We start from the raw sequence: 21,173 nt of genomic DNA on the forward strand, positions 1-21,173 counted from the left end.
CCTTTCAAGATACCAGATGTGTTCATCAGCCTCAGCTATTCTGTGATTCCCAAACAACTCTGGGTTGACCAGAAGTTCGAATGAATGACCGGGACAATGAAACTCCTTGGTGCTGCAATAATCATCTGGTTTATGGCATTCAGGTGCAGAGGTAAATGGTTATTACAATGCACTTAAGAATTGGATCCATTTCAGAAGCTGACAAAGTAATTCTTATATTTTTTTTTTTTCATTTAACCTTTTCAGAACGAAAGGAATGAATTCAAGTTTATTATGTTACTTCCTTTGCACTAGCCTGTATTAGGTTTAATGAATTTACTGCTAGACAACTTGAATCCCAAATTAAGATCTTAAAATTAGCATTTTTACAGAATAAAAACCACCAATACAGATTGCTGGTTTGATTTAAATCTTCTATTATTTTTATAGCTTAAGCAATACATAACTGCTGGCACAGCTGTGTTAAGATCAAACTGGGCTAAGTGTCATCAGAGTATTCCACATGCAGAACCCAGGAATCCAGCCTGCTGGCTTTTATCACCGGTGCTCTGCAGAGTCCTTAATGCTGCCCTTAGGTGAGGTGAGGAAGGGCTCATTCAGTTCCAGGGATCCCTGAGTTTATATTATTTAGTTCTCACTAAACCTCCAAGAGGCAGCAGTGTTTCAAAAAGCTTATTAAGATACTTCAGCAGTGGATTAAAGGAATTATGTGATAGTGGATAAAGGTTTCATAATCTCATAGAAAACTCCCACAGTTCTCCACAAAACTCACATAATTGCTTTGTCATTTGTGCCAGTTAAGAGTTTCTGAAGAGTCAGAGACAGCACTTGCAGGCAGGGAGATAGAAACCAAACACCAAAGGATCCCTCACCAGGCACACAGACCCAGACCAATGACTCATTACAGTACTTTACTTAGTACCTGTCAGGTCTATATGTCAACCTGCAACAAAGCACTTTCTTGTTCCTGGCATTTATAATGACAAAACTGTCTGCCTTAATTCTGGATGAGGATGAGCATATTCCTCCTTTGAAAAGAGTAACCCAAGAAAACTCTCTGTAGAGTAGTAAGTACATAGGAGAAGGTGGCTCCCTCTCTGCTCTTACAATATTATGGAAAATAAAATCAGACAAATGCAATTCTAGAATCATAGAATGGTTTGGGTTAGGAGGGACCTTAAAGCTCATCTAGTTCCAACATCCCTGCCATGGACAGGGGCACCTTCCACTAGACCAGGTTGCTCAAAACATTGACTTGTCACATTTATGCAGCTGCTTAATTTTCCAGTCTAGGCCAGTGTGACTGCAAATTATTTTTGCCTACTGGTTGGTTTGGGCAGCTGCAATTGCTCTGCCTCCTTACTCAGAGGAGTGTTGTACTTTGCAAGCAGAACTTGGAAGCTTTCAAGTTGAGGCAAGCCTGGCAATTTGACCAGGAGCAAACAGAACACTTTATGAATCTTGGCATAAACAAACACTGCCCTTAGATGTTCCCTTTCAAAGCCAGACGGGGGGGCGGGGTGGGGGGGGGTGCGGGGGGGTGGAGGAGGCTGTTGCAGAGTCTCGTTGAAACTCTCTACACCACAGTATTTGGCACTGTGTCACTAAAAAGTTTACTTTGGGTTTCCTAGTGACAATATTATAAAGCACATAATCTGCACATTTTAACAAAGTATATAAACAAATAGCCAGAAATCATAAGAACTCACTAAACTTTGTTCTGTGTCTGTACTATGGATTAAATGTTTTGGCTCTGGTTTTCTTCACCAAAGGCTCAAATAAGACAGCTGCTCTGCTGCTACTGGCTACAGAGGTAACTCATGTTGTGACCATGTGGAAAGGCCTTTTTGTGGGTGCATGCTCTCTGCAAGCCTGCTTCTTGGTTGCTGGCCAAGGCACATGTTGGGTCTTTCCCCTAGAGACCCATGGGATTGCCACCCCAGGATGGCTGGTGAGGGGCAGGATCTCCACCAGTCTTTCACCAAAACTCCTGTGAGGGGGGGCAGCTCTAAATTTGTGTTACTCACAGAACAGTGACCTGTAAAAGCTGCCCCAGTGTACAGAAGAGTTTCTTGGGAAAGCAGCAGGCTGCCAGGTTCACTTGCACCTCCCTCTCTAAATTAAACCAAACTCTGAGGGATAGGGAAGTGCATCTGGCAGAAGTAATTAAGGGTGTCTCTTTGGGAAATGTTGCCGGCCTGATTCTCCCCTTTGTGGGATATGAAGCTGCCATGTCATCTCCATAAGGAAAGACTTAATAGAGCTTTGAACATGGCCTTTGTAGAGGATTATGCTGACAGAAGCTTTCATAAAAGGAGTTTATATCTAGTGCAACAAATATTTTGTTGGTTTCTAGAAAAAAGAATTTGGATAATGTAAATCTGCAGAAAGAACTAATCCTGATTTCAACTTTATAATTGATTTATTTTCTCTTTTTTAATAATTGATATAACACATCTAATTCTTAGTTAAGAATAATTCGTGAAATAATTCTGGTCACATTAATCAAATGCTAGCTCTGAGATAATGTAATATTTATGGCCTCTGGTGGATTAGCATGGACTATAAAATGTGCTAAATCAGAGACAAGGAAAGCTTGAAATTGCTCTTATGAGGTAGTTTGAGAGGAAGTTTGAAATAGTTTGTGTGAAACGGCTTGTATTTACCATTTAGTACTCATTTTTCTAAAGCTACAGATTACATTTCCCCTTGTTAAGAATAAAGAAATAAACACTGATTAATTTATGCAGCTGAAATATTAGTGTGAGCATAAGTCTATTCTTTGAATAGAAATTCCTCCCTGTTTTAATTATTGATAACAGCTCAACTTGCTAAAAAGGGAAGAATTTTAGCTTTTGAAATTTATTCTGCTGCTTTTTCTCTGCAGTCTTTGATGGGTAAGGAAAAGAGGCCAGCCTGTATACTTGAACCAGCTCCCCTCTCTGATTCCCCTGCCCAAAGACAGAGGCAGCATTGTTTTTTCAGGGAAAACCTACCAGAAGGTGGTTAGATGATTTTTGTACCCTACCAACAATTCTGTGAGGGTTTTCCTACGCACACAGAATGACAAAATCACCCACCAGGTTTGCATCTCCATTCTGACCTCTGTGAGGGCAGCGGGTGCAGGCAGCAGCTCTTCCAGTGATGCTACGGCCGATGCTCAGGTAATCGTGTAATTGCACGGCCATTACACGTTAACGGCCTGCTGAAAGCTACTTAAATCGGTGGGGAGATTGCACCGGGGGGATTTCACGCTGTGACATACGCAGTGTGGAAAAGCTGTAATGAAACGCGGCTGTCCCCGTGCTGAGCTCGAGCCGGTATTTGAGGTGTCAGTCCCGCTTACTGAACAGTTACACACTTTATTTCGGACGCTCAAATGACGCAACAAAGCTCCTGAAGTAACTGTGCGTCACCGTTTACCACAGCTTTACTTCCCCGCAGGCTCACAGCCTGGGAGCGCGGAGCGGCAGCAGAACTCGCGGCCTCCGCCACACCGCGCCCCCGCCCCGCGGCCTTGGCTGCGCCTAACGGTCACCCGGCGTGGCCGGCGCCGCGCCGCTCTCCGGCAGGGTGAGAGCTCACCCTCCCGAAGCACCGCGGCTTCGCTCCTCCCCGCCCAGGCCCCTCGCCCGGGCACAGCTCCCGTACTTCTCTCAGTGGGCCACCGTGGGCTGAGGGGACGCCAGGGCAGAGCATTGCCTCCTGTCCCGGGAGGGGCGTTTGTCTCCCTCCGGGCTCCCAGGCAGGTCTCTGCCCTGGAAGGATGACTGGCAGCCTGGCTATCTCCAGGCGGGGAGCTGGCTTGGGGGCTGGTTAAGCCGCAACCTGGCATAACACCCCCCGCCCCGAAGCGCCGTACACCCGCGGGGCGGGCGCAGGGAGGGAGGGAGGGAGGGAGCCGGGCGGTGCTGGGCGGTGGCACCGCATGCGCAGGAGGCCAGGTGCCTGCCGGCTTGTGCTGTGCCGGTATCACCGCCGTTTAGCCCAACGTCCTCATGGTGCTGTGTCAGAGCGGCGAGGCCGCCGCTGTTCCGGCAGCGGGAGGGAAGGAGCCGGAGGTGCCGCTGAGCCGGGAGGACGATGCGAGTACGGGGCAGCCTTGCCTCTGCCCGGCGCCCGGCGTGGAGGCAGCGGGCGCCGAAGAGCACCGCGGCTGTGGCTGCTGCTCGGGTTTGTCCTGGCCGCGCTGCTGCATGGCACCTGGTGAGGAGGGGGAGTCTGGCAGGCAGGGTGGGAGGGAGGGTAGCGCCCTCCTGGCATCGCTGCCCGCTCTCGGGGTGACATTGCCAGAGGAGCGGAGGAAGAGGAAGCGGCCCCGAGGGCACCGGGGCTCACCGCGCGCGGCGGCGGGGCGCTGAGCGACCTGGGGCGGCCGCAGAGGGCATCCGGCACCTGAGCCCGCTGCTCCGCCGGCAGCCCTGGGGCAGGGACAGGCAGGCGGCAGCCGAGGCGACTTGACTGTGGCGGCCCACACCTCGTGCCCTGCGGGGGCACCGGGACGCTGCGAGCGTGTGCGGCCTCTTTCCCTCCTCCTCATCCTAGCGGCAGGCACGATCTCCTCCGTGGTGCTAGCGCCTGTGTTTGCACTCCGGGATCGGCTAGGGCCAGGACCCTGGTGCCCCTCCGAGAGCGGGACGAGCGCTCGGGGCCGCTCCTCGCTGACTCCCAGTCCTCAGGGGGGAGCTGTTGCTCGTCGCTTTGGTAGCGATTATCCCTCGGGAAAACAGACCTTCTTGTTGCCAAAGTTTTAAGAAAGGTTTGAGTAAATCAAGGTGCATTCTAGCAGCGTGAACTTTGAGAAGGGGCATGAGTGCTGTTCAACAACTCCATGTACTTGCGACTGTGACTTCCTTGGTAATTCTTACCTTGCTTTAGCGTGAGGTTCCTCTTTGTTTTGTCTTAATCTGTGCTTCACTTCTTGGTCATTTTGAATTGCTAAAGCTACAAACTTAGTGCGAAATACACGGTTTTTGTTAGTTTAACGTAGCTTCCTCTTAAACCCAAATACCATCTTAAAATAGTGTTTGAAGGTGATATCTGAAGTAGTTTGGCATGTGTAATTTTTAAACAACTTCACTAAAAATGTGTTTCTTGTTAAATATGGACTATAATTGACTTTCCAGCAGAAAATGGATTGAATAGCAGTCTTTGTTAGCTGGTGAGCTGTGGAGAGGCCAGAGGAGATGACATGCTTCACTAGTGAAATTCACATCAGTTCTGAGACAAAGCTTGAGAGAAAAAAACCCCACGTTTGTTGTAATGTGTAGAGTTTGTTTGCTATGACAACTGAGCTGGGGGCGGGAGCTCCTTGAAACTTCCAGCAGACTTCTCGAAACTTCTGGGAGCTTCGCGAGGCTTCTGGAAACATCTCGAAGTTTCTCAACGGCGAGACCCCAGTGGTGGGGAGAACCAGTGGAAAAGAGCCACGTCAGGATGTCCGGGTGGGGGGGACCACAGGATTGGCTGAAGTCTCGAGCCGAAAAGGTATAAGGGACAGCCTCCAAAAAGACCCGGTGTGCGTTTTAGAGGGGGGCGGAGCGGAGCCTTCCGGCGCACCCAGCGCTGTTTTTTATCTGCTATCGCTTGCTCAAATTAATAAATTTATATTTTAAAACGAGATTGGCTCACTCGTCAATAACAAATTGGTGCCGTGACTCGGATGGAGAAATTCTGACGGGATTCACATCCCAGGAGGGGGCGCCTCACTCCCAGGAGTGGCCTCCTGTTTGTGATTCAGTCCTTTCTCCACCGACGAACCTAAATTCGGTAGCAGATAAAAGGTAAAGCCGGCAAACCCCTTAATCTTTGTGCACGAAGCCCGAACGAAGAGGACAGACATGAGGACATGTGAGTATATTGCGAAACTGGGATCCGTTCGGTTGGGGTTGGGAATCCTGGTGTGTGCATGAGTGAGACGTCCAGGTACGGACGAAGCGAGTGCGGACCTCTTAGTAGTGCGGTTTCCATCTCCTGCGAGGGACTGGGCCACGAGGAGAGGGCATATGAAAGACTGAGTGAAACAAGCCACACCGGAAGATGGGACAGAAAAAAAAGAGCAAGGTTTCTGGTCCCATGGGAGGTTCTAAGGAGATGTTAGAGTACCTTAGATATCTCCAGATAGTCCTTTAGGTTTAATGATTAAGCATTGGAATGATTCTCTCTCCAGGAAAGGGAGGCATAGGGCAAAAAAAATGATAATTATTGTATGGAAGTATGGGGAGGTAAACAGAGCCGATCACCTATGTTGGCCAGTATATGGGTCTTTTGAAAATCGGGTATGTCAGGCCTTGAATATACGTCAATTTGAAAGAGCTTTTTGATTTGGAAGAAAATGAATATGCCCAATTGTGGATAGGATCAGAGACTAGGGTCAATCTATATCCTTTAAAAGAAAAAGGGGGATGAAAAAAGACTAGGGCAGAGAAAAATGTTCCTATGTCGCCCCCACTGTATATACGTCCCCCTCCTCTACCTCAGCCTCTGCCTCCACCGGAGAATCCCTCTAACGTGCCAAGTGCTCCGAGGTACCCGGAGGCACCCCCTGATACCCTTGAGACCGAGAGGCCGGTCACACAAGTAAACGTGAGAAACAGACCCACCTAAGAACTCTGTGGGGCTGTGAATATATATGCTCATTACAGCTTTCCATAGCAGACAAGCATCCTAACAGGGAATGCATGGGCTTTTTGTTTTGTGTTTCGTTTTTTGTCTTCTGGGTTCCTTTTTTTTAAAAACAAAAAACAAAAAAAAAAAATAAAACCCAGCCTGAACTGTAGTAGAAAGCATTTGGTAGCCCTGAAACATGCTGATTGCAACCTGCTGTGTTCATTTGCTTCTATTTAATAGCCTGTGACAAGCAAGTCTGGAGATACAGCCTGACTGTGGTGGTCTTTAAAATCTAAGAACTGCTTAAGCAGAGCGGACTTGCACCATTGTGTTTTTAGCCTATGTGGGCTTAAAAGAAAACATTGCATCTCAGCCTTTAATGTCAGGATGTGTCAGTTTTCTGCTTTTTGAGGCATAGTCACACTTTTTGCAGTTGAATTCATGCCTTTATATTCCAGCTTGGTTTTGCTGATGTCTTTTTTGGCTGTGCCTTCACACACAGTGCCTGCAAGAAGTACTTGGGAATACACAATGTATGCTAAGTGGTCTTCACAGGTTTTCCAGGCAGCTGCTAGAATACTGCCTGCTGCTGACTGTCACAACTGTCAGCAGCAACGTGTCTTTCTTTTCTTGCCTTTCATAGTCCAGGTACTGTACTCCCTTTATGGTACATTGCTGTCAACAGGTGCAAGATCAAATATGGAGGCATGTGCTAGCATTTAATTTCTAGCACAGAGGAGGATGTTCTGCACAAGACATAAATATCTATAGATATATCTGCATCTGTATCTCTAGATATAATTGTATGGCACTTGCAGTTTTATGCAGGCTGCATAAGCAAACCCATCTCTTACGCTTGAGGGCGAAGGTTCGTCCAACTTGTGTCATTTTAACAATTGTGAATGTAGGAAGCGTATAGCTGATGAGAAAATGTGGAAGGAGGGCTGAAGAGGTCAGGGCTCTATTTGCTGGGGACCCAAGAGACTAAAGAGCCCTTGATAAAATGTAAAGTGGGTCCCTGGCAACAAGAAATTGAGTTCCTTGTGGACTCGGGCGGAAAGATCAACTGTTCAAAGACTTCCTTGGGACTATAAAAGAAATCTTCAGAAATCGTACAAGTTATAGGGGCGAAAGGGGAACCCTTTGGGGTACCTGTAATTAGAGACACAATATTTGAAACAGGTTCTAAAATTGGGGTAGAGTCGCTGCTGCTTGTACCTGAGGCAGACTATAATCTTTTGGGAAGAGATCTAATGATAGGATTAGGAATTAGTTTAGAAATTCAAGATGAGGAACTACAAGTAAAATTATGTTCCCTTTGATTAGTGGACCAAGAAAAGATAAATTCGGAACTATGGTATAATCCTGACACAATAGGAAAATTGGACATCGAACCCTTTTCAATAACAATTAGAGACCCAGATAAACCTGTCAGGATCAAACACCACCCTCTCTCAGAAGAGGGCTGGTGGGGATTTAAACCTGAAATAGATCGTTTACTTAAAAAGGGACTGTTGGAACCCTGTATTATCCCCTTTTAATAACTCCAATATTACCTGTAAAAATGGCAGATGGAAAATACAGGTTGGTCCATGACCTGAGAGAAATAAATAAAAGAACTGTTTCTAGGTTTCCTGTAGTAGCAAATCCATATACAAGTCTGAGCAAAATAAATCCCAAAGATTGTTGGTATAGTGTAATAGATTTAAAAGATGTGTTTTGGGTTTGTCCCTTACAAGAGGATTTTAGAGATTTCTTTGCTTTTGAATGGGAAGACCCTGAGACACATCAAAAGCAGCAATTAAGGTGGACAGTTCTTCTTCAGGGCTTCACAGAATCCCCTAATCTATTTGGACAAGCTTTAGAGCAGATATTACAAAAATATGAAAAGGGGAGTAATGTGACATTAGTACAATATGTTGATGATTTGTTATTAGCAGGAGCACAAGAGGAGGATGTTCGGCAAGAAAGTATTAGATTATTAAATTTTTTAAGTTTACAGGGATTAAAAGTGTCTGAATCGAAGTTACAGTTTGTGGAGGAGGAAGTAAAATATCTGGGATACTGGCTCAGCAAGGGAACAAAAAAGCTAGATCCAGAAAGAGTCACTGATATATTATCTCTGAAAGCTCCAACTACTAAGAGACAGGTGCGGCAACTACTCGGCTTACTTGGCTATTGTAGACAATGGATAGAAGATTATAGTAAAAAGGTTAAGTTTTTATATGAAAAATTAACCAAAGATGGCCTGTTAAAATGGACTGAATCAGATGAGACTCAGTTATAGGAGCTGAAAGAGGATTTAGTTAATGCGCCTGTTCTAAGTTTACGTCATCTGAAAAGACCTTTTTATTTGTTTGTAAATGTAGATGAGGGTACAGGATATGGGGTTTCAGCACAGGATTGGGCAGGACGGAAATAACCTGTAGGATATCTATCAAAATTGTTAGATCCAGTCAGTAGAGGGTGGCCGACCTGCTTAAAAGCCGTGGTGGCTACTGCACTTCTGGTAGAAGAAGCAAGAAAAATTACTTTGGGGGGGAATTGAAAGTGCTATTGCCCCACAACATCTGGGGAATATTACAGCAGAAAGCTGACAAATGGATTACCGATGCTAGGCTCCTCAAACATGAAGGAATTCTAATTTCTTCTCCTAAATTGGAATTAGAAAGTACGAGCCTTCAAAACCCTGCCCAATTTTTATATGGGAAACAGACTCAAGAATTATCACGATTGTATACATAATACAGAGGAACAAGTAAAAATACTCCCAGATTTGGAGGAAGAGGAATTAATAGGGGGTGAAAAACTCTTTGTACATGGTTCTTCAAGAGTGATAGAAGGGAGAAGGAAGTCACGTTCCAATATAGGTTGGGGAACGACCTGTTAGAGAGTAGTGTAGGGGAGAGGGACTTGGGGGTCCTAGTGGACGGCAGGATGACCATGAGCCAACGCTGTGCCCTTGTGGCCAAGAAGGCCAATGGCATCCTGGGGTGTATTAGAAGGGGGGTGGTCAGTAGGTCGAGAGAGGTCCTCCTTCCCCTCTACTCTGCCCTGGTGAGACCGCATCTGGAATATTGTGTCCAGTTCTGGGCCCCTCAGTTCAAGAAGGACAGGGACCTGCTGGAGAGAGTCCAGCGCAGGGCGACAAAGATGATTCAGGGAGTGGAGCATCTCCCTTATGAGGAAAGGCTGAGGGAGCTGGGTCTCTATAGTTTGGAGAAGAGGAGACTGCAGGGGGACCTTATTAGTGTATATAAATATATAAAGGGGGAGTGTCATGAGGATGGAGCCAGGCTCTTCTCAATGGCAAACAATGATAAGACAAGGGGTAATGAGTATAAACTGGAACACAAGAGGTTCCACTTAAACTTGAGAAGAAACTTCTTCTCAGTGAGGGTGACAGAACACTGGAACAGGCTGCCCAGGGAGGTTGTGGAGTCTCCTTCTCTGGAGACATTCAAAACCCGCCTGGACACATTCCTGTGTAACCTTACCTAGGTGTTCCTGCTCTGGCAGGGGGATTGGACTAGATGATCTTTTGAGGTCCCTTCCAATCTCTAACATACTGTGATACTGTGATAGGATATGCCATTACAGATGGGAAAAGCTTTAGCGCTGTGCAGTCGGGACCCCTTAATCCCAGTTGGTCTGCGCAGGCATGTGAGCTATATGCAATATTACAGGCCTTGAAACTATTAAAGAATAGATGGGGCACAATATATACAGACTCCAAATATGCATATGGTGTAATACATACTTTTGGAAAAATTTGGGAGGAAAGAGGATTGATAAATTCTCAAGGAAAAGGCCTAATCCATGCAGAGCTAGTAATTCAAATCCTCCAGGCCCTGAGAGAACCTGAAAGCATTGCAGTAGTTCATATAAAAGGACATCAAAAGGGAACAACGTTTGAAATAAGAGGAAACAATTTAGCAGACACAGAGGCAAAACGGGCAGCTCTGGGGGTCATAAAAATAATGCAAAACTCTTTTATGGAGTCTGAAAAAATAAATGATACATGTAAGTTTACTCAAGTAGAAAAACAAAAATTGGCTAAAATGGGTCTAAAGGAACAACAAGGAAAATGGAAATTGGAAGATGGGAGACAAGTTGTCCCAAAAACCTTAGCCCGCCAAACTATGATGAGAATACATAAAAAAAAAAAACCACATTGGGGAACGCAAGCCCTTGTCAACCAATTTACCCTACAATATATGTGTATAGGAATATATGATATAGCAAAGGAAATGATAAGATCTTGTTCAACTTGTCAAAGGATGAAAAAATAACATCAACGAAAAACAATCCCAGGAGGTCGCGAATTAGCTGTAAGACCCTTTTCACGAATACAGATTGATTTTACTGAAATGCTTAAGATTGGTAGCTATAAATACCTCTTAATGATGGTAGATCATTTAACCCATTTTGTAGAGGCATTTCCCACCTCCCGGGCAATGACACGAACTGTGGTAAAAATTCTTTTAGAACTAATAAATTCAAGATACAGAATTGTTGAAGTCATAGACTCAGATAAAGGACCACATTTTACTTCAAAAATAATTAAGGAAACAATCAATTGGGCATAAAATGGGAGTATCACACTCCGTGGCATCCCCAAAGCTCGGGACGGGTGGAAAGAATGAATGGAGAAATTAAGAAACAGTTAACTAAAATCATGATAGAAACAAAACTCTCTTGGATTAAATGTCTACCATTAGCTTTGTTAAATATCAGGACACAACCCAGGTTTGACTTGGGATTCTCTCCCTTTGAGATGTTATATGGTATGCCTTACAATATGGAAATGCCAGTTGAACATCCAGTAGTTGAAGATGTAATGTTGAAACCGTACCTAATTCATCTAACCAAACAAAGGGAGGAGTTACATAAACGAGGTATGATATCTCAACGACCTCCTTTAAATATGCATATTCATTCGATAAAACCAGGAGATACAGTGTTAATTAAAACTTGGAGGGAATCCTCATTAACCCCTTGTTGGGAGGGACCCTATCTTATTTTACTCACTACAGAAACTGCCATCCGGACAGCAGAGAAGGGTTGGACTCACGCAAGCCGTGTGAAAGGACCTATCAGAGATTCAGAACAGTCTTGAGAAGTTGTGAGCCCACCTGGAGACCTGAAAGTCACTCTCAAGAAGGTTTAAATGGACATAAAGGGGACTAGGATATGTAATAATAACACTAACATTTTGATATTGAAATCAGCTATCTACAGGAGTGCCGAGAACGGTGGTAATAGACTACATCGGATTATATATATAAATTAAATTGTTGCTCCAAAAAGGGAGCTGGGCAAGAGAGCTATATAATCAGAGGCAAACACCCGAAACAGCACTCCCTCTCCTGAAGACTACCCCTGCTACCGAGAAGATGTTATCCCTCGTGGCTCGAGGCAACCGAGTCGACGAGCGAGGTAGAGAGGTAAAATACTGTGGAGAACTGACTCCTGTCATTGGAGCTACACGGGAGTACTGGAAGAACTGCCTCAAAGCTCAAAGGGACTTGAAAGCCCCTTATAGAAAACATACCAGAAGTTCTAATTGGAGGGGTAATATTAAGTACAATTAATCCAAAATTATTAACAACAGGGAAATGGAAAAGATTCCACCCTTTTCGGCACATCCTAGACGAACTGTTTATTCTACTTATATCTACCTCAAATGTGGGCTAAGGGGATAAATCACCAACTCCATCAACCCTTTAAGTGGACCCTACTTCAATTTGAAGATCGACAGGTTATCACAACCCAAATAACACTGGAAGGACCAAGCTTTAATGCGACTCCATGTCAGTTTGTCCAGAGACCCCGATGTTGGAAGTATCTGGGGTTCTATACGTGCCCTGATGTTGGTCATGTTGGGATTAACATTTGGACCATGTATCTTTGGTAAAGTATTGGAAATTGTGTGAAATGGACTTGAAGCAGCTCGCCTAATGCTGATGGGAGCTGAATGTGAACCTATGGAACAAGAGCGTTCATTGCTGTTAAGCCAAGATATGTTGCGACGATTTGATGAACAAAAATGATGAAAAAGAAAAAGGGGGAAATTGTAATGTGTAGAGTTTGTTCATCAAAAGTTTTAAAGGAGGATATTGTTTGTTACATTTTGGGAAGCTCTCTGTGACTGTCACTTTGTGTAGAAACATATTTTCTTTTGTAGCTGTTGTATTTCTGCATTATGACCTCTGTATTGGGAGGGAGAAGTCGGTTGTGTTACTGCAGGGGATTGTGAGAGGGAAAAAGGGGGGGGAGTGAGTAGTTTGAGGTAGTGTCTTGTTACAGCATATGGGGGATGGAGGTTGCTATGACAACTGAGCTGGGGGCGGGAGCTCCTTGAAACTTCCAGCAGACTTCTCGAAACTTCTGGGAGCTTCGCGAGGCTTCTGGAAACATCTCGAAGTTTCTCAACGGCGAGACCCCAGTGGTGGGGAGAACCAGTGGAAAAGAGCCACGTCAGGATGTCCGGGTGGGGGGGACCACAGGATTGGCTGAAGTCTCGAGCCGAAAAGGTATAAGGGACAGCCTCCAAAAAGACCCGGTGTGCGTTTTAGAGGGGGGCGGAGCGGAGCCTCCCGGCGCACCCAGCGCTGTTTTTTATCTGCTATCGCTTGCTCAAATTAATAAATTTATATTTTAAAACGAGATTGGCTCACTCGTCAATAACATTTGTAATCCTGAGAAACTTGTATTTATTCATCAAACTTACTTTTTTCTTTTTTTAGTCTGTCTAGCAAAATTGTTAACTGAGTCAATGGCTGAACTTTATGAATCATTCCTAGATCTTGTCTGCATGACCATGGTGAGCTCTTGCGCAGGCTGTTGTGCTCATGGCACTTTCCTGAAGTCTGTGGGAGAGCCGTTCACCTGCTTCTTACAGTGTGAAGAATGGATCACCCTCTTCTGGCTTTACAGAAGGTCTGGGAGAATCATCTTCTCACTGACCAACTTCTCCACAGCCAGTACTCTTCTGCCTCTGCTACTATACTCAAGATGCATGTATGTGAAAAGTGTGATTTTCTTCTCTGGATTTTGCAAGTATAAGAGCTGGTTTCAAGAAAGCATGGCATTAAAATACGGGCATCAAGAATTTACACAGAAAATGGTGTGCAGTGGGAGGCATTTGACTAGTACTTAAAACAGGAATGAAAGATTCTTGGAAAGCCTTACATTTGGAGATGGTCAGGGAATAAAAGTGAAAAACCTCAAACCTGCAGCCACTCAGAAAAGAGGGTTTGGGTGCTACTTCAAACTTTGTCATTTTCAGACTGCTGCACTGTTTTAGAAAAACATGTGTGCTTGAGTATTTTGATGGCATGGGGCTTTTGCTTGGAGGCGTAATATTTTGTGGGGTGGGAATGTTATCTTAACATCTTTACAATATGCCTTGAAATGAGTACTCTTCAGAACTGCAGTTCTTGTTTTTGGTAGAAGAACTTGGACCACTGTTTTTTTAAAAGGAAATAAAACACTTTCTCATGGCACCGAATATGTGCTTTGGCAATATGAGATGTTGATGGTTTAAATTTTAGAATTACAAGGTACTGTTTCTGATAGGTTTGGTTTATTGGCTAGCTTGCAAAAATGAGTTCCTTCTGTTTTTTCAAATCCCACCCTTAATTCTGGGTATAAGATCTTTTCAGCTTACTTTAATTTGACTGGTTTTCCATTTCAACACTCCCGTTATTTAGATTGGCTTTGTTCTGTAGTAATAGACAAGTTATCATGCCTGAAATAATAGTTCTGTTTGTGCTGTGTTCATCCATAAGCCAGCCTGGGTTTGGATTTCCCATTTCAGTACAGGCCAGTCTGATTCCTCTTGCTTTAATATTAGAGACATTGTTGATTTTGTAGTTCTGTTGTGTGACCATGTGGATTGGGACATTATGTAGTTCATGAACATTTTTTTAAATGCACTCTGCTTCATAGCTGGTAGATGTCCTGGTCCAGTGTTGGTTGGTGATAGCTTTTATAGTCACTTTTATGTAAGAGACTGTTGCTTAATAGAAGTATTTCTAGTAGAAACTGTCATTCATTTTCAGCTGCAGTGTGGCTGGATTCCTTGAAAAGCAGGCCTTCTGCATGCTTCAAATTTTGATAGTGGTTGTTAAGCCTGGGTCTCTAGAACTGTTGAAGCCAGAACCAATGTTAACTAACAGAACACACTGTATTGGTCCAGTCTTAGCTATTGTGTAGTAAGTGCAGTTTCTCATCCTTGAGTGCTGATCTCAAGGAGGATCAAAATGGTTTGTGACAAGTTTTGTTAGTTTAAAAAAACCACACACCCGAAACAAAACAAAAAGCCCCTCATACCCATATTTTAGTTGCTAAGCAACTTACAGCAGTGCCCTGCTGATTGGGTTTTTAGAGGATCCATAAGGTCCACAGGCTTCCACAGTAATGTGAGATGAGGTACCCTTTTGTCAAAACACTGCCTCAGGGGCATGGAGTTCTTGCTGTTAGCTTTAGAGGGTGTTGTATAAGAAAAGGTAACTCCCAATGTTTTGTTCAGACAGAAAGAAAAGAGTGAGGTAACATCCCACTCAGACTTTTAGATTGGTTCTCTTCCTCACTGTTCACCTTTAGGTTCAGTGGAAAGACTGTTCCTATGCAGCAAAGCGATAGCAAAATAGGCTGGTTTCTTTGGGGACGCTGCTGAGGTCAGCAGCAGTTCATCCTCTCCATTTGCCGCCCTTTTTCTTTTGTTTTTTAAATTATTATTTGAATAGTTGAGGGTGGAGAAGATGAGTGGAACAAGGAAGAGTATGTCCCTGAAGAGAGCCCGAGGCAGTGGGAAAGCTTGAATAGAGGCTATTAGACTTGGGAAACTACTTCAGAAAATCTGCTAAATAAGTGTAAACTAAGGTGATAACTAAGGTCTTCATGGAACTTTATCAGTACTTTAAGCAGGTATGATGTTTTAAAATTAAAGTCACTTAAATTTCTTCTGCTTAAAAATGTATACTTAATGGTGATGTAATAATGATACTGCTTGGATTTTTACAGTAAAATAAAAATGTTATGTAAAATTTTTGTAGGTCTAGGTCAAAGTTAGGGTGATTTAGCTGCAAAATAAATATGAAATATAACAGAAGTGAGGTTCTGTACACAAGTTTTATGTGTGTATTTGTGAGAAAGGAAATTGTTGCTTATGAAACCTGAGTAACTTAATCGATAATCAGATGGTTCCCAAGGTAATGTTTCAGGCTCTTCAGAAAGGTTACAGGCTTTTTGGAAAAGACAGGCCTGGCAGGCGGGGAAGGGGAGTTGCTATTTGTGTTAGGGATAGGCTGGAGAGTATGGAACTCTGTCTGGGAACGGGTGAGCAGTCGACAGAGAGTTTGTGGGCCAGGGTTAAATGGAGAACAGCAATGGGGGACATTACTGTGGGGATCTGTTACAGACCGCCTGATCAAGAGGAATCTGTGGATGAAGCGCTCTACAGACAGATGGGAAATGCCTCACGCTCGCATGCCCTTGTTCTCATGGGAGACTTCAGCCACCCTGACATCTGTTGGAGTGACAGTATGGCCCGGCACGAGCAATCCAGGAGGTCCCTCGATTGTGTGGAAGACAACTTCCTTCTGCAAGTAATAGAGGAGCCAACAAGGGGAGGTGCCATGCTTGACCTCGTGCTCACCAACAGGGAAGGGCTTGTTGGAAATGTGACATTCCAGGGCAGCCTTGGATGCAGCGATCACGAGATGGTCGAATTCGAGATCCTCGGGACAGTGAGAAGAGCGTGCAGCAAGCTCACTGCCCTGGACTTCAAGAGAGCAGACTTTGGCCTCTTCAGGAACCTGCTTAGTAAGGTTCCATGGGATATAGCCCTAGAGGGCAGGGGGGCCCAAGACTGTTGGTTGTTATTCAAGGATCACCTGCTACAAGCTCAGGAGTGTTGCATCCCAACTAGAAGGAAGTGCAGCAGGAGGGCCAGGAGACCTCCTTGGATGGATAAGTGGCTGATCAGGAAAATTCAAAGGAAAAAAGAGGCTTATAAAAGGTGGAAGCAAGGACAGGCGGCCTGGGAAGAATACAGGGATGTTGTTCGGGAAGCTAGGGACCAGGTTAGGAAAGCTAAGACCCAGTTAGAATTAAACTTGGCTAGGGATGTTAAGGATAACAGGAAGGGATTCTATAGGTACATAGCGAATAAAAGACAGACTAGGGACAACGTAGGCCCCCTCCGGAAGCTATCAAGAGAACTGGCTACCCTGGATTTGGAGAAGGCTGAGGTTCTTAATGACTTCTTTGTCTCAATCTTCACTGGCAAAAGCTCTGACTGCACCACCCAAGTCTTGGAAGGTGGACGCAGGGACTGTGAGAATGAAGACCCTAGGCCCACTGTAGGAGAGGATCTGGGTCGAGACCATCTTAAAAACTTAAACGTACACAAGTCCATGGGACCTGATGAAATCCATCCGCGGGTCCTGAAGGAGCTGGTGAATGAAGTTGCTAAGCCACTGGCCATCATATTTGAAAAATCATGGCAGTCAGGTGAAGTTCCTGACAACTGGAAAAAGGGAAATATAACCCCCATTTTCAAGAAGGCGAAAATGGATGACCCAGGGAATTACAGACCAGTCAGTCTCACCTCTGTGCCTGGCAAATGTTGGAGCAGATTCTCCTGGAAGGCATGCTAAGGCACATGAAAAACAAGGAGGTGGCTGGTGACAGCCAGCATGGCTTCACTAAGGGGAAATCCTGCCTGACCAATTTGGTGGCCTTCTATGATGGGGCTATGGAACTGATGGAGAGGGGTAGAGCAGTTGACGTCATCTACCTGGACTTGTGCAAAGCGTTCGACACTGTCCCACATGACATCCTTGTCTCTAAATTGGAGAGACATCAATTTAATGGGTGGACCACTCGGTGGATAAAGAACTGGCTGGATGGCTGCACGCAAAGGGTTGTGGTCAATGGCTCTATATCCAGCTGGAGACCGGTAATGAGTGGTGTCCCTCAGGGATCGGTGTTGGGACCGGTCTTGTTCAACATCTTTGTCGGTGACACGGACAGTGGGATTGAGTGTGCCCTCAGCAAGTTTGCCAATGACATCAAGCTGTGTGGTTCGGTTGATAACACTGGAGGGAAGGGATGCCATCCAGAGGGACCTCGACACGCTTGTGAGGTGGGCTGATGCCAACCTTATGAAATTTAACCATGCCAAGTGCAAGGTCCTACACCTGGGTCGGAGCAATCCCAGGCACAGCTACAGGTTGGGCAAAGAAGAGATTCAGAGCAGCCCTGTGAAGAAAGACTTGGAGGTGTTGGTTAATGAGAAAATGAACATGATCTGGCAGTGTGTGCTCGCAGCCCAGAAAGCCAACCATATCTTGGGGTGCATCAAGAGGAGCGTGACCAGCAGGTTGAAGGAGGTGATCCTGCCCCTCTACTCTGCTCTTCTGAGACCTCACTTGGAGTATTGTATGTAGTTCTGGTGTCCTCAACATAAAAAGGACATGGAACTGTTGGAACAAGTCCAGAGGAGGGCCACGAGGGTGTGATGAGGGGACTGGAGCTCCTCCTGTATGGAGACAGACTGAGAAAGTTGGGGCTGTTCAGCCTGGGGAAGAGAAGGCTGCATGGAGACCTCATAGCAGCCTTCCAGTATCTGAAGGGGGCTTATAAGGATGCTGGGGATGGACTCTTCATTAGGGACTGTAGTGATAGGACAAGGGGTAACAGGTTAAAACTTAAACAGGGGAAGTTTAGATTGGATATAAGGAGGAAGTTCTTTACTGTGAGGGTGGTGAGGCACTGGAATGGGTTGCCCAGGGAAGTTGTAAATGCTCCGTCTCTGGCAGAGTTCAAGTCCAGGCTGTACAGAGCCTTGGGTGACATGGTTTAGCGTGAGGTGTCCCTGCCCATGGCAGGGGGGTTGGAACAAGTGATCTTAAGGTCCTTTCCAACCCTAACTATTCTATGATTCTATAAGTTTCAGTGTTTCAGAATCTGACCATGGACAGTTTTGTAGTCTGTTGTATTTGTTGGTCCTTGCGGTGGTCAATCGTACTAGTTCTACAGTGAATCACCCAAACTAGGCTGATGTATCCAAGTTGTAAAGCCCACTGACTCGTGGAAATGTGAGAAGTTTTGTATCCAAAGTGTTAAGAGTTCATCTCTTATCTCCTATTTTAAGAAAAAAAATGAAGACCTGTGGTGGTCAGTGAAATATATTTTCAAGGCAGGTCTCATAAATACATGTAGTATTTGCGTTTGTTTCTCTTGCTTCCCCAAGAATAGCTACAAATGTATAAAGCACTGCAGTATGTAGAGCTGATTAACTTGAGAAATCTTCCAGTGGGTCATTATTAACTTGAGTTTATCTGTTGCAGGAACAAAGAAGAAAGCTGTGTGTCCAGGACTTGGTCTGTTTTATACCGTACTGTCTGCCTTCCTTTTCTCAGTGGCCTCTTTATTTTTTAAAAAAATAGAAGATGTACATTCAGTGGAAGTGAGTGCATTTCGATGTATTTTCCAAATGGCATTTGTTCTTCCTGGTTTAATATACTACAAGTAAGTAGTTAAAGTTATTTCTGAAACATAGATGTAGAATTATCACTTGCTTAAATCAGATTGCAAGATTATTTTAATTCAGTTGCATAACTGCATTGTTTTGGATTAGTTAATAGTTTCTGTATACAATTCAGAAACTGAAAATCTTTGACTCCCTGAGTTGTAGAGGTTTCTGCAGGGATTATATCAAATGTGTTGATCTTCCATGAAATGGTGTTCTTAAAAAATAGCAGGTAAGTTGTAGATACGCTTGGGTTATTTTGCAAGCAGAAAAATTAATAGCTAGAAGAACAGGTTCTGGACTCTGAATGTGATTGGGAGTGGTGATGGGAATAAATTCATCTGTGGTCAGAGAGTTAAAAATATTTTGATATTTGAGATAAGACCTTCATCTAGAAAGGTGTGTAAAGTCTAGAAGGGTGTGTACGTTTAAATGTGATTGAATGCTGGTCATGAAATAAGCAAGCCAGCAATATTAATGTGATGTTTCTGTTTTTCAGAACAGGGTTTTTGGGACCAAAAGGTAAAAGAATTTTTCTTTTCTTCAGAGGATTCCTTGGCTCTAGTGCAATGATTCTTCTCTACTATGCTTACCAAGTCATGCCACTAGCTGATGCCACTGTTATAACTTTTAGCAGTCCTGTTTTTACATCATTGCTGGCATGGATCTTTCTCAAAGAGAAGTACAGTATTTGGGATCTTCTGTTTACCCTCTTTGCCATCACTGGAGTGATTCTGATTGCCAGACCACCATTTCTGTTTGGGTCAAACGTTACAGGGATTGAAGGAAGTTATACAGAGCACCTTAAAGGAACTATAGCAGCAATTACAAGCACAGTATCTGCGGCTTCGACTTTTGTTATACTAAAGAAGGTGGGAAAATCTGTGCATTATTTTTTGTCAATTTGGTATTACGCAGTCATTGGTTTAATTGGATGTGTTATAGCATTGTTTGTTATGAATGAATGGCGTTTACCACACTGTGGTAAAGATAGGGTTTTTCTAATATTAATAGGCTTGTTAGGGTTAGGGGGTCAGATATTTCTCACAAAAGCATTACAGATAGAGAAAGCAGGACCTGTAGCCATAATGAAAACAATGGATGTGGTGTTTGCTTTTATTTTGCAAATTCTTTTTCTCAATCATCTGCCAACTTGGTGGACTGTAGGTGGTGCCCTTTGTGTAGTAGCGAGTAGTTCTGGAACTGCTATTCGTAAGTGGCGACAAACCTTGAAGAAAGCTAAAGAAAATGAAATCTGACAGTGCAGACACTAATTCATTACAGACACAAACAATCTTGAAATATATATATACACAATATTTGTTTTTATTTATTTTAAATATCTCTTTTACCAAATAGTAGTACCAAATTATGGGCAATAAGTTGATTTTTTCTTTTTTTTTTTAACAAAATCGAATATGCGTTTACAACTGATTAGGTATATACTTTTCTTTCTCATATTTAGGCATGCAAATACAAGAAGTAGAAAAAAATTTGAAAGTTGCTTGCCTTCTATCAAAAGTGGGCAATAAGTTTTTGGCTTTTATTTTCCTAAAATTCCTGATTCTCCACTTCTTAGACCCTTTCTGTGTTTCTCCGTTCTTCTGAGCAGTGGAAATCAGTCTCCCAGGCTTATTTAATACTATTTTGTGCTTGATTAGCACAGGGATTGCAGTACAAAAGTTGGAAGTGAAAAAAGAGTTATGATCCTATAAACATCCAGCTTTTCTAGAACAGATAAAGCTTGCACTTTTATAAGCTTTCTATTTTTTTTTCCACAAAACAGATGCCAAATGGGGATTTATTTTTAATTTGGATTCTGGGAGAACAAAAGCTATTTCATCTTTCCAAATTATATAAAGAGAAAATTAACTTGTGAAAATTATCTTCAGCTTTACTTTCTTTTTAAAAGAATTTTTAATATTTGCACTTGCTTTACAGACATAATGAAATAACTTAATCCCTCTTTTTTTTAACATGACTTTCCCAATAAGCATGTCTTTAGTTGCTGCAGTCTCAG

General features: G+C 43.8%; 1 protein-coding gene across 1 annotated transcript; it reads left to right on the forward strand.

The window, feature by feature from the left end:
* Nucleotides 1–3,928: 3,928 nt before the first annotated feature.
* SLC35G1 (solute carrier family 35 member G1) lies at nucleotides 3,929–20,882 on the forward strand (the record flags this gene model as incomplete). The annotated part of the gene is given in 4 exon segments (XM_080621722.1): nucleotides 3,929–3,985; nucleotides 3,987–4,233; nucleotides 18,972–19,152; nucleotides 19,653–20,882. Coding segments are annotated over 4 exon segments (1,245 nt in total). The 3' UTR covers nucleotides 20,413–20,882.
* Between the last annotated feature and the right edge of the window lie 291 nt (nucleotides 20,883–21,173).

This window comes from Psittacula echo, assembly GCF_963264785.1.
Source record: "Psittacula echo genome assembly, chromosome: 6".
NCBI lineage: Eukaryota > Metazoa > Chordata > Aves > Psittaciformes > Psittacidae > Psittacula > Psittacula echo.